The 13,292-nt window shown below is 42.7% G+C and overlaps 1 protein-coding gene across 5 annotated transcripts in view; it reads right to left on the reverse strand.

Moving 5' to 3' along the window:
• The window catches only part of MIA3 (MIA SH3 domain ER export factor 3), a 59,461-nt gene that overhangs the window by 4,392 nt on the left and 41,777 nt on the right, over positions 1 to 13,292 (reverse strand). For 2 of the 5 annotated variants that reach the window (XM_045982717.1, XM_045982718.1), the window contains 17 exons: positions 13,117 to 13,227; positions 12,054 to 12,125; positions 11,775 to 11,879; positions 10,971 to 11,093; positions 10,773 to 10,884; positions 9,424 to 9,479; positions 9,243 to 9,333; positions 8,989 to 9,127; positions 3,189 to 3,290; positions 2,471 to 2,531; positions 2,324 to 2,359; positions 2,181 to 2,248; positions 1,974 to 2,074; positions 1,690 to 1,827; positions 483 to 551; positions 279 to 358; positions 69 to 140 (listed from right to left, as the gene is read on the reverse strand). In XM_045982717.1, the coding sequence (XP_045838673.1) occupies positions 69 to 140; positions 279 to 358; positions 483 to 551; positions 1,690 to 1,827; positions 1,974 to 2,074; positions 2,181 to 2,248; positions 2,324 to 2,359; positions 2,471 to 2,531; positions 3,189 to 3,290; positions 8,989 to 9,127; positions 9,243 to 9,333; positions 9,424 to 9,479; positions 10,773 to 10,884; positions 10,971 to 11,093; positions 11,775 to 11,879; positions 12,054 to 12,125; positions 13,117 to 13,227 (1,536 nt within the window). Of the gene's footprint in view, positions 1 to 68; positions 141 to 278; positions 362 to 482; positions 552 to 1,689; positions 1,828 to 1,973; positions 2,075 to 2,180; positions 2,249 to 2,323; positions 2,360 to 2,470; positions 2,532 to 3,188; positions 3,291 to 8,988; positions 9,128 to 9,242; positions 9,334 to 9,423; positions 9,480 to 10,772; positions 10,885 to 10,970; positions 11,094 to 11,774; positions 11,880 to 12,053; positions 12,126 to 13,116; positions 13,228 to 13,292 lie in introns of all 5 variants that reach the window. The other 3 variants (XM_045982715.1, XM_045982716.1, XM_045982714.1) reach the window with 2 other exon arrangements.

The raw sequence follows: 13,292 nt of genomic DNA on the forward strand, positions 1-13,292 counted from the left end.
TCCTCATATCCTTTCCAGAAATATACCAAGTAACAGCTCAGCTCAGTCCTCAACCTCCAAGTACTTACTACTACTGATTGCTCAGCCACAGATGTACTGCTGGGAACTGAAGGGCCTTCAGGGTCTTGGGGAACAGTTTGCTTTTTAAAAAAATGAGACAGTACAGCTATAACAGACACACAAACAAGAGATGGATGACGCAAAGAGAGGGTATTGTAACGGAAGTTTAAGGTTTCCTGAAATACCTAATTACAATTCAGCACAACTGTGGAACTTACCTTGCCTTCATCCATCATCTTAGTAGGGGAAGAGCCTCTCGAGCTGCTGTTCATCATGGGAGCTGCACCAGATCCTGGATCTGCTGAAGGCCAGAGAACGGATTTAGACTTATCCCGACGTATATACTCTTTGAGGAAGAACTAAGAGATCCTCTGCCCACTTCCTCCATGGTTTTAGACCCCGAACATACCCAGATCCCTTACCAGAGACAGAGGGTTTCCCAGGTGCCTCAGATGTCCATCGAGGACGAGGTAGAGGTCCGTCCATTGACCCTTAAGATAGAAAGAACAGAACCCTTGTATGGATTTTTCAGAACAAACCAATCAATTGTGGACAGGTCAGGGTTCAACTCTACCTAGAAAGCAACATTAAAAATGGCTCTCCTAATACATAAGGGGAAATCCCAACTTAGGCACAAAGTTGAAGAATTAAAACAAGAAGGGTGCCTGGGTGGCTCAGTTGGTTAAGCGTCTGCCTTCAACCAGGATCATCATGATCCTGGGATCGAGTCCCACATCAAGTTCCCTGCTCAGCTGGGAGTCTGTTTCTCCCTCTCCCTCTGCTGTTCCCCCTGCTTGTGCTCTCTCTCTCAATGTCAAATATATAAATAAAATCTTAAAAAAAAAAAAAAAGAATTAAAATAACAACTGTTGGATTCAAAGATCAGCAATAAAACCTGCATGTTAATGGCACCAGCTGGTGCTTGGAGTGACAGGCCTGATACAGTTGTACAGACTGAGGTTTTCAGTCTGTGTGATCTGACTTCCATACCTCAACAAGTATTACAGACATGTCTTTGATTAGAAACAGACTCAGAGCACTGTGTATTAATGAGAAATGAGTGTATATACAGTCTTGAAGCTACTTTAATAATATCCAAGAGAGGAACTCCGTAGTTTTTACTTCACAGTAAAAAAGTAAAAAGCAAACAGTAACAATTATATATTCTTACTTATAAATGCATTTAATGTATTTATTTCATAATACTTCATATATGTTAGTAGTATTAGCAACAATGCTTTCTGTTCGAAAGCAGATCTTGCAGCAGACTACACACCAAAACAAACTAAGACATCTTCTTCCCTATGCTGGACAGACCCAAATTCTAAAAACATTGTCTGCATAGAATTCTCAAGACAAACCCTAAGAGACTCTTGACAGGAAACAAATTGAGGGTTGCTGGGGGGAAGCGGGGTTGGGGAATGAATGGGTAAGTGGGTGATAGGCATTAAGGAGGATACATGATGGAATGAGCACTGGGTGTTATATAAGACTGATGAATCACTGAACTCTACCTCTGAAACCAATAATATGTTAATTAACTAAATTTAAATTTAAAAAAAATCTTAAATAAAACGGGGGGTAATCCTCTAGAACCAGTTTACTACAAGGTAAAATGCGAATACTCACCAAAGTCACCTCTCGGCATCTCTCTTCGATTAAGCGTAGCAGAGAGAGGCCTCGCCGGCGGGTCAGCCATCGGTGGAGGGGAGCACTCCCCCCCACTCACGGGAGATGGCCCAAAAGAGCCATTCTGGCTTAGAGGACCTGAAGACGACAGTGAACTGTTAGCACCCTGAGGCAACCTTTCTTTCCTTAGTAAGTTCATCAGAATGAAGATACACAGAACCAGAACGTAATGCACACACACTCCGCACACAGCCTCAGGCGCTGCCCCCGAAAGTGCGGCCCACCTCTCCACGGCGGGTTCTGGGTGTTGGGCCTGCCCGGCCTCGGCTTCACGATCACAGGCTCTTCTTGCAGCACTGCCATCTTCTGGGATAATTCCAGTAACCTTGAATACAGAGAAAAGACAACCTCCATTCCTTTCGAGATACCAAGCAGCACTGCCTCTGGGAACCCGAGAATGCACCAAGAGACCGGAATTCCACATCACGTACTTGTGTCTCAAGTTGGCGGCTTCCCTTTTCTCCTCGGTGATAGCTCTTTCTGCAGCACGAGCTTTGAGCTACGGGAGACAGACAGATCCTCATCAGTGCTGGCACGCTACACGCGACATAAAGGAAAGGCAAAAAAATCTTACCCAGTTATCGTGAGCTTTCTTCTCATGAGTAGCAATCTGAAAGACAACACGTGGACAACTGCGTGTGGGGACTCGTCGTCACAGCCACCGCCAGCGGTGTGTCAGACACCGCAGAAGCCGCAGCCGCAGGCAGGGCAGGAGAATTACCTGGGTTTTGAACGAGCGCTCCGTCTTCAGCAGTTCCTCCTCCATCTCTTCAATTCTGCGCCTAAGAATCACACTTGCTTTTACCAATTAAAGTGCAACTAAAAATTTGAAACCGTCTCACCACGTGCCCCTTACTGCAACAGCCGCGCTCCCTTGCAGAGGTACTCACATGGTCACAATCAGAGTGTAACACGATCAAAACTAAGACGACCTAATTTCCTTATTATTTAATGGCAGGAGAGCCTGAGTTGACACACTGTAATTTTCCGGACTGTTCTTCAACACTCTCGAGCAATCCTGCTAGGACAATCTTCCTCCACAAAGCTTTTTCTTCCTTTATGACAGCCACAGAAACCTGCCCAGAGCTGTGGCTACAGCTCTGTGGCACAACGGCTGTAATGACTTTGGATACAACACGACAGCAAGCGGGCTTCCTGAAAGAATTCCTCCAACACACAGAACCGCCCAGCATGGTCAGCACGAACTAAGTTCCCTGACGGTCTTGCCAGCACTGGGTGGGTATGCGGCAATGGCTGTTAACGTGATACTGTTGCCTTCATTAACTTAAAATGCATTTTTTCTCATGGGAATTAACTATTCACATCCTGTGACCATTTATTCATGTTCTGTGCTGTTTTGTTCTACACAATGTAACACGGTTTTTAAAGACGCCAACAGCCGTCCCCAGCACGGACCCCGCTCTCGAAGCTGAACTCACTTGTATGTTTTCACTTCTTCCGCAGCCAGAAGCGCCTTCTCGTCCGCAGCTGACAGCCGCTGCTCTCTCTCCTGCCGCTCATACTCTTCCTGACTCAGTTTCCTAAGACAAAATTGGCTGTCAGTCAGACAGGTTTCTGTCTTCCCAGCAGTCTGCCCGAATGCCTCTACTCAAACATCACCTCCCCTCCCCTCCCCTCCCCTCTAAAATGCACAGACATACAGAGTCACGGAAGAATTCAAACTTGCCACTCCAGGACAGAAATCAATCTCTGGCCTGTCAGCTAATCACCTGCACTTTTTAACTTCTTGTAATTCCTGACACACTAGAAACTAGTTTAGCAAATGTCACTCTATGCCCACCGACTAGTTCCTTGTACTTAACACAGTGAAAGGACATTTTACTTGACTGTGTGAGGCCATGGCTGATCAACTTTACACCATTAAGCTTCTCAGGCCAAAGCAAGGGGTAATTACTTCTCTTATTTCTACCAGAGGAAAACCTGTAATTACTTCCCTTGTTCTACCATGGAAGGACTGCCTCTCAATCCAAGATGGGTACTGCAATAAAATAGCCAGAGAAAGAAAGAGCCTTCTAAAAGAAAGAGTCTTCTAGCTTCTAAACCGTATAGTTAACCAACCACAAAACATTCCTGCACTTCAGATATGGGACTCCTACTACCTATTTCAGTGGCATGATGATTCAAGAAAGAAAAATCTCAGAATTAGCAATGTCTAGTGAATAAAACAGAAAAAGGGGCACCTGGGTGGCTCAGTGTGTTGAGCCTCTGGCCTTGGGCTCAGGTCATGATCTCAGGGTCCTGGGATCGAGCCCCACATGGGGCTCTCTGCTCAGTGGGGAGCCTGCTTCCCCCTCTCTCTCTGCCTGACTCTCTGCCTACTTGTGACCTCTCTGTCAAATAAATAAAATCTTCAAAATAAAACAGAAAAAGAATCCCAGCTGTTCCATAATCAGGGTCTTACCTACTGGAAACTGGTTTTGACCCAATTAACCTTCAACCTCCAGATGCCCATCTACAATAAATCGATTGCAATGGGAACGTTCATGGGTTGAAAAATGCTCTTTTGTTACCCTTGTACATCTTTGCTACAAGTCTAATTCAAAGACCCTTAACTTGAAATTTAAATTTCTATGAATCAGAAGCAAAATGAGAAGAGCTATATGGTTAAAAGTTTTAACAAGGAAAAAAAAAGTTTATGTATTCTTTTATAACTGCCCATTCAATACTCAGCAAAGTATTTTATGAATGGCTACACTATAGTGGCTACCTCCTGAGATGCTGAAAGTACTGGCAAAGTACTATCCTGCACTAACAGAGCTCATAGTTGAATATGTGAAAGATAGGAACATAAAAAGCCCTGACTCTGGCTTAGGAAGAAAGGTGAGAAATGGGGGGTCTTGAAGGAAAAATCAATCAGAATTTTCTTCTCCCTAATGAATAAGCTGGTCTGAGGATACTGAGAACAATTAGAACATCAGACAAAAATATAAAGACTCTGCCTGAAGACATCAGAGACTTAATACATTAGTTGACAAGTTAATGTATGAGGCCAAGCTCCAGGAGAAAAAGAAATCTGAGAATTATGAGAAAGTCTGGCATCTCCCAGGTTCATTCCACGCAATAAAGACCATGGAGACATAAGGAGACTGAAAAGAACTTTCACCAGATCTGGGTTCAAAGAAAAGTGGAGTTCAAGGTCACCAATGAAGGGGACCTCCAATCAAAATCCGAGGCTTTGGGTTTGGACTAGAAAGAGCTGTGCAAACAGGCAACACACTGTCCTTTGAAGGGACGAGGCCAATTTTAAATGATGTAAATTGCCAACTGGATTAAAGTAACAACCTCATGCTACAAATGAACTCAAATCTTTTCTGTAGGAAAATAACATCATCCTAGATCTCTAGTTTTCTCTACGGTTATTATAGACAATTTTTGCCACGCAGTCAAAACTGACCAGGCACTCCACAAAACACGGAGATCAAATCTAGAAACCAAGAGGGATGGACCCATAGCTGAATCTTTACAGACTTTAAAATAATTATGCTTATATAATCAAAGAAGTAAAAGTCAAAATTATAAATTTTAGCAGAATCTGTAAAACTGAAACATAGTAACTGAAATTAAGAATTATTAATAGGGGCTCTTGGGTGGCTCAGTTGGTTAAGTGCTTGACTCTTGATTTCGGTTCGGGTCATGATCTCAGGCTGATGATGTCAAGTCCCGCATCACGTGCCTCACTCAGAGAGGACTCTGCTTTAGATTTTCTACCCTACCTCACCCCCTCCGCCCAAGCATGAGTACATGTGTGTGCACGCTCTCAAACAAATAGATTTTTATTAAAAAGCCCTCAATGAATGATTTTAGCAGCTGACTTGACAAAGTGAAATGACCATAGCACATGAGACAGGTCAAAAAAACGCCATTCAGAATGCAGCAAATCAGGTAAGAATGTAGGAGACACAGGGGAAATATAAAAAAAATTTAAATAGAATCTTACAAGAAGACAGATTGAAGCAGAATCAATATACAAAGCAAGGTCCCCAAAATCAAGAGGTGCCAATGACCCTAAGCAGCATAAATACAAACAAGATGGGGAGAGGGCAGAGAAACAAAAAATTCACACACACCCCCTCACACCTGAACACCTCCCACTAACACTGCTGAAGAACCAGAAAGGATGACTGAAGGCAGCGGTGAGACACTGAGGAGGGAAAAGACAATGGATACTGGACTCCTCAAAGGAACTACAAAACCAGAAAGTAACTGATTACTTTCAAAGTAATGAAATTAAGTAACTGCGAGCATCTCACAGCCAGCAGAACGATCCTTAAAAAGATGTTATCATACAAGATAAACTGATCGTATCTGTCTCTAAAGGATGTCCTTCGAGGAGAGTGAAAGAAACCCCCAGTGAAAAACTACAGACGTGGGCGAGGAGGAAGAGCTACAGGAACTATGCAAGTGTGTGTCAGCAGAATGAATGCCGGCCGGACCGCAATGCAGTACGACGCAGAAAGGTCTCTGTGGAGTTTAGGTGTAGAGGGAATGAAGATGTCATTCAAATAGCATCTACGCCAGACAGGAGCTAAAGCCCAGAAAGAGGCATGCTTATTCACGTATATCACACTGTAACAATTCAGGACCCCTGTTACGGTCTTTAGGGTAAGTATAGGAGGAGAGAAAGAGCACCCTCTAACTACCAAGCCTTAAAGAGCAGAAAAGCAGAATTATGAAAAATACTCAAACAACCAAAAAGACAGAAAGAAGAAAGAAACACAGGAACACAGAACAGACCATCAAACAGAAAGCAAACAATAACTGATAGATTTATTTTATTTTACTTTAAAATTTTTATTTTTATTTTTATTTTTTTTTAAATATTTTATTTATTTATTTGACAGAGAGAGAGATCACAAGTAGATAGAGAGGCAGGCAGAGAGAGAGGGAAGCAGGCTCCCTGCTGAGCAGAGAGCCCGATGCGGGACTCGATCCCAGGACCCCGAGATCATGACCTGAGCCGAAGGCAGCGGCTTAACCCACTGAGCCACCCAGGCACCCCTAAAATTTTTATTTTTTTAAAGATTTTATTTATTTATTTGGCAGACAGAGATCACAAGCAGGCAGAGAGGCAGGCAGAGAGAGAGGAGGAAGCAGACTCCCTGATGAGCAGAGAGTCCGATGCAGGGCTTGATCCCAGGACCCTGAGATCATGACCTGAGCCAAAGGCAGAGGCTTTAACCCACTGAGCCACACAGGCACCCCTTTAAATTTTTTTTTTTAAGTAATCTGTACATCCAACATGTGGCCTGAACTCACAACCCTGAGATCAAGAGTCACATGCTCTACCAAGTGAGCCAGCTTGGTGTCCCAGTCACACATAGATTTAAACGTGTGTGTGTGTGTGTGTGTGTGTGTAGATTTAAACGCGTGTGTGTGTGTGTGTGTGTGTGTGTGTACTGAGGAGTCCCAGTCACACATAGATTTAAGTGTGTGTGTGTGTGTGTACTGAGGAGTCCCAGTCACACACAGATTTAAGTGTGTGTGTGTGTGTACTGAGGAGTCCCAGTCACACATAGATTTAAACGTGTGTGTGTGTGTGTGTGTGTGTGTGTGTGTACTGAGGAGTTACATAGAAAAAAATGGGCACTCACCCAGTCTCTATAGCTACATACCAATTTATGCTACAACAGACTCCAGTAAAGGTTTTAAGAAACAAATGTTCCAATGGGCAGAGACTGCCAGGTGGAGAAACTATAAAAGGACATTTTTCTGCAGAGAAAGCAGCATACGTAGTAACGAGGCTCAGAGTGGCATGAGGAAGGAACTGTGTTCAGTGTGGCTGCGGGTCAGAAAGCATCAGAAGTTGCTGCAGGAAATGCACCTGGAGAAGCAGCTCCAGACAACTGAGGAAGTGTCCTTTGTGCCTATGAGAGAGTCTGGAACTGATCCAGAAGAGACTGGAGCACTCCTGACAGATTTTAAGCACTCGAGGCCATGCAGAGACATGCATTTTAAGCAAGTTCATTCGAGGCTGGGAATGAGTAAGAGACTGGAAGAGGGTATGAGAAAGGGCAGCGGATGAGAGGTCCAGTCAGGGACTGGCAGGAAAGAGGATGTGGACCTGAACTAACCCAGGCTCTGGGGATAGAGAGCATGGTACAAACCAGATATGCGGGACGGACTGAATAAACCAGTGCCACAACGACTATCATGAAGAAAAACAACGGTCATTTAGGAAATTAAGAGTACTTCTGGTGGCAAAGAAGTACACTTAAAAAAAAAAAAAAGGTAATGAAATTAGGAATATTTCTCTGAAAACAGGCCAGGTATTTAGAGCTGGCCTGAACGAAATCTAGAAAATCTAAACTGACTGCACGGTGAGCAAAGAATCCAAGAAAACATTAGTGGTCTGCTTTCGATGTTTTATGGCACCAGGCAATAGCAGCCTGAGCATTTAAAAAAGATAAACTTTGCTCAGCAGAATAAGCCTTCTCAGAGGCTGCCGTATATCTATTTTTAGAGAATTCTGGTAATTTGGTGGAGGAAAAAAACTTAAAATGAACTACAAAAGATCTATCTTTCAAGAAACACACGTGACTCCAGATTTGAGATGGAGATTTCAAGATATTAATACCTAAATATACACACGGAACAGGTACGTCTACATTTAAAACTCCAAACACCCTCACCACAATTACAGTATGTAACGTTTAACCTGAGCATCTGACTAAACTCCAAAACTTAGGATACCTTCAAATAACTAAATATTCCTTTTGGAGTGTTTATTCTACTAAACATCGTATCCTACAAATCACTCAGGATTCTCAAAGGCTCTATTAAGTAGTAGTAAAATAGGGGCGCCTGGGCGGCTCAGCTGGTTTAGCCACTGCCTTCAGCTCAGGTCACAATCCCGGCGTCCCGGGATGGAGTCCCGCACATCAGGCTCCCTGTTTGGTGGGGAGTCTGCTTCTCCCTCTGACCCTACACCCCCGTGCTTGCTCTCTCCCCCTCTCTCATCCTGTCTCTCAAATAAATAAAATCATTAAAAAAAAAAAAAAAGGCAGTAGAACAGACACAGGACAAATCACACTTACTGAAAATGCCACAAAGAAAGTAGAGTACATGGCAGAGCATGAGATAACTGGGTCTTCACACAGCACACAGCACAGCAGGACCGCCGCAGCAGTAAACGACTCCCTGTCAAACCACCTGCGGTCCAGTAGTGCACACATTCACTAACACGGCGAGACGGCTAGCGACCGGGCACGCTTATCTTACTTTTGCAGCGCCATCTCCTTCTGCTGGTACAGCTCATTGAGAATCTCCACTTTCTGCCTCAGGGTTTGGCATTCATCCTCCAGGACGGCTTTGGCTGACTGCAGTGAATGGCGGTCATCTTCTAACTTCTTTATTTGGTCTGGAGAGGATAAAGTGGTTGAGCTGGGTGTGTGCACAGGGCTCACAAACTGGTGGGGTGGGGGGAGCTGGAAGGAGTTAGAAACTCAGCACTTTCTTCTCAGGAAGCAGCTTACCTTCCAGGTTACATTTAGTAGACATCGAGGCTCTAAGCTTAACTTGCAGAAGTTTTAGATCCTCTTCAACTACTGAAATTGCAGTTTGTGTCTAAAAATTCCAAGAGAGAGAATTATCCTTACAAGGGAGGCACAATGAGAATTCACAGGCACTTACAATACTCCACAGAAAAGCTCATACCCGAGAAATGTCCATCATCTGCTTAATTTGATTTTTCACTTTCTCACTCTGGTCACCTAAAATACAAAAAGCTTTAATTGCCTTTTCCTCCTTTGCTTTTTAACTGTATTTTCTTGATTTCTCCAAAAATAATTATAATTATGTTCAAACATTCAAAGGAAAAACAAATCAACCAAGAGAACTAATTAGGCTCCGTGACTTTTAAGAGAATTGCAAATTCAAAAAGCAAACTCCCAGTTTGTACGGCAGAAGTGTTATCTGTGCCATTCTCAAACAAGAAGGGATGTGTGAACTAAAGCTCTTTCTTCTCCTTCAGATCTGTGTCCACCTGGTCATGTGCCTTATTTAGACAGACTTCCTCTTCCATTCTCCCTTGAATCTGCTACCAGGCAAGGTTGAAAATGCCCACTGTGAAAGCAATACCTGATTTGAAAAACATGTCCAGAAACATGTCCTTCATCAGTAAACGCTGCTACCCTTCAACTCCACTCTCGCGGCCTTCATTAGTTTACGGTTCCCCCAACTTCACTACTCTTGAAATGGGTTGTGGGCCTTAAAACTGCAGAGCTACAGAGATGATGAGCACTAAATGAAAAAGTCGTCCCCACGGCAATGAGACAAATTTCTCCTACTGAACAGTGTTCACACTTACAGGTCTACGTCACAGCTCTGCTGTTCTCGCTCTAGTGCAAACAGTCCTCAATGGTATGGAAAAGCAGAGTCCGTGTTCATTGCACACCCACTGCTGTACCACGGCCCTGCAACCTACCCCTGCCCAGTGCACAAAGAGGTGTTTCTAAGTCCAGTGATAGGCATCTATAACTCTTAACGGTTAAGTTAATCAGGGGACGGCTGGGTGGCTCAGTCGGTTAAGTGGCTGCCTTCGGCTCAGGTCATGATCCCAGTGTCCTGGGATGGAGTCCCAAATCGGGCTCCTTGCTTGGCAGGGAGCCTGCTTCTCCCTCTGCCTGACAATCTGGCTGCCTGTGCTCTCTCTCTCTGAGATAGATAAATAAATAAATATATAAATAATCAATCTTAAAAAAAAAAGAAGAAGTAGTAGTAGTAGTTAGTCAGGGGCGCCTGGGTAGCTCAGTCAGTTAAGCATCTGACTCTTGATTTCAGTTCACATCATGATCTTGGGGTTCTGAGATCAAGCTCTGCATTGGACTCCTTGCTCAGTGGGAAGCCTGCTTGAGATTCTCTCCCTCTCCCTCTCCTCCAACCCCTGCTCATTCTCTCTAAAAAAATCGTTTAAAAAAAAAAAAGGAAGTTAGTCAGCCAAAAGGAACTTCAGTACTTAGACAGGAACACAAAAAGAGGTCCAACCTCCCTGAAACCAAACTTACCTCCCACTTCTCCATTTGCTAATTCATCTAACTCACTTCCTCCTTTATTCTGACCCTCAGATTCAGATTCACAATCCAACCGATTCAACTGGGTAATGCAGTTAGTCAAAGCCTAGAAAAGAAGCAAAGGGACATTAGAAAGAGCTTCTCAGATAGATTTCATGAGGATTAAGCATGTAGTCAAGAGAATAAACTTACATTAATATTATCATCTTTGTGAGTAAGAGCTACTTCCAAATTTTTCTGAGATTTCTCAAATGCTTTGATTTGGTCACTGAGCTCAGCATGTGATTTGCTCCAGTCTTTGATTTCTTGCTGCAACTGAAAAGTTAAAACACATGAATTTCCAAAGGCTAGGGCTCTTGCACTGGATACATCAGGAATATGTGAATGAGACAGGGAAGCAGGGAGCCATGCTATTCTTTGGGCTGTCACTATGGACTGAGGCCTTCGTGATGGGAGAGGGGAGAGTGGCTCCTACCCTCAGAGCTGCAGAAAACACATGAGATAAGAGCTGTCAAGGAAGTCAACCCAGTTATTGCAACCTTCAGAAAACTGAGGCCCATTCCAATAATTCACTTTCATAGGAACAGAAGAACACATTTCACTGTCTCCTCTGTCCACACTCCAGATCATGAAACCTTCCTTTTGTCAATGAAGCAGTAATTGCTCAAAAAAAGGTTAAAATTCATAATTCTTTGGTCAAGAAGCAAATCCATCATCTCACTGAGGCTATTCAAGTTAATTGGTTGGTATTTGACAAGACAAAGACTAAAAACACCCTGACAGCTATAAGAAATTATAGATAAGAACAGAAAATCTAGAACAGATGGAGAACATATACATGCATTCAATTGTTGAAGCTTAAACTTTGCATATCTAAGAATAAAATTCTGCATACATATTTCATTTCCTTAAAAACAGATCTGAGAAAAGACACTCAAGGGGTAATGATACTCGGTCCCTTTGTCCACATAATCTAGGATATTAACTTTTCTTTACCTGTTCTTTCTTCTTCTTAAGCTTAGCATTCTCCTCTTTAATCCGATGGCATTCAGACTTCACCTTCTCTTCACTAAGTTTGGCTTCATTAAGCGCAATCTGAACCTAATGCAAAACACTCCTATTAGTGAGTTAATTCCAAAGGAGGGGTATTACACTTTCCCAATTAGACATCATATAGTTTTCATTCATTGCAAATTCTAGCACATATCACATGTTTGCTCCTCAGCAAAACTAAGACACCCTATTCACATCTTGCAGAATTAAAGGCAACTTTACCTCTGAAAATTCTGAGGCATTCACTGAAATGACATCCTTTAGCCTCTCTATAGATTTCTTGCTTTCCGATATCTGCCATGTGGAAGAAGAACACAAAAAATGTATTAGGATTTTAGTATAAATAGCAGGATATGTGCTAAAAAGATGAAACGCTCTCCCAGAGCCATCACCTACATATAAGGTGAAAGCAGGTGATTCAGTGTTAGCCGGGGAGAAAAGACTGTAAAGAGGTAAGAAAAAAAACCACTGGAGCTCTAACTGCATGCATCTATGACCTTCCTTGCTATGAGCTAATGTGGTAGGTAGATGACCAGACAAAAAGGTGGAAAAAAAGCAGGGAGGAAAAAAAAAAAAGAACGGAAAAGAAATGTTCAAGTAGTCCAGTTGAAATCAACTGGCAGAAAAAAAAAATCCCCAAGGTCACCTTAAAAATTCTCTTGCCCGAACTAAAAATGGATGGACTTGAGGACAAACAGATCAACCTCACTTATGAAAGGATTCCAAATAATCTGTCAAGGTACTGCCTCAAGGAGGTAGAACATACTCTTCACTCTTTTCATCCCAGGCTGGGCATAGGTATTTCCTTCAGAAGTGAACAGTACAACAAAAGTGGGAATGGGTCTACTGAGAGTAGAGAAACCTGGCAAATACCTGGTCAGCCAGGTCACAAACTCAGCCAGGTGTGCGACATATGGGAACTCTCTGAAACTTCCCTGTAGTTCTTAAACGGTTCTAAAAGGCTTGTTTTTAAAAGGAATCATGCAAAACAAAACAAAGTACTAGAACTGTTCAACAGGGCTACGGTTTCTTAGTTGCTCTACATGTTTCAGATAGTAGAAATTATCCAAGGCTGAGAGCAAAAATATTTCCTAGGACCATGAAAATAACAGCTTGTGGTATTAGCATTTAAGATTCCATGAAGACAGATGGATAGAGGTTCAACTTCCCTGTCTCCCAATCCTCCTTTGGTTACACCCTGGGAAAATGCAGAGTTCATTCCACCCCATCTACAAAACAGTCCGAAAGCTAAATTACAGTTAACGATTTGTAATAAAACTCTTACCAAGTCCTGATTCTTGACATTCTGTTCCCTCTCAGATTCTAACATAACACGCAGATTTTTAGCTGTATCATCCAGAATTTCATTAGTTTCTTCAAGTTTCTTGATTGTATCCTATTAAAAGAGACATTAAAATTAATAGTAACTACTCACTATTTTTGTTTTTAGAATGTAATCTC

Source organism: Meles meles, chromosome 17 (assembly GCF_922984935.1).
Source record: "Meles meles chromosome 17, mMelMel3.1 paternal haplotype, whole genome shotgun sequence".
Lineage (NCBI taxonomy): Eukaryota > Metazoa > Chordata > Mammalia > Carnivora > Mustelidae > Meles > Meles meles.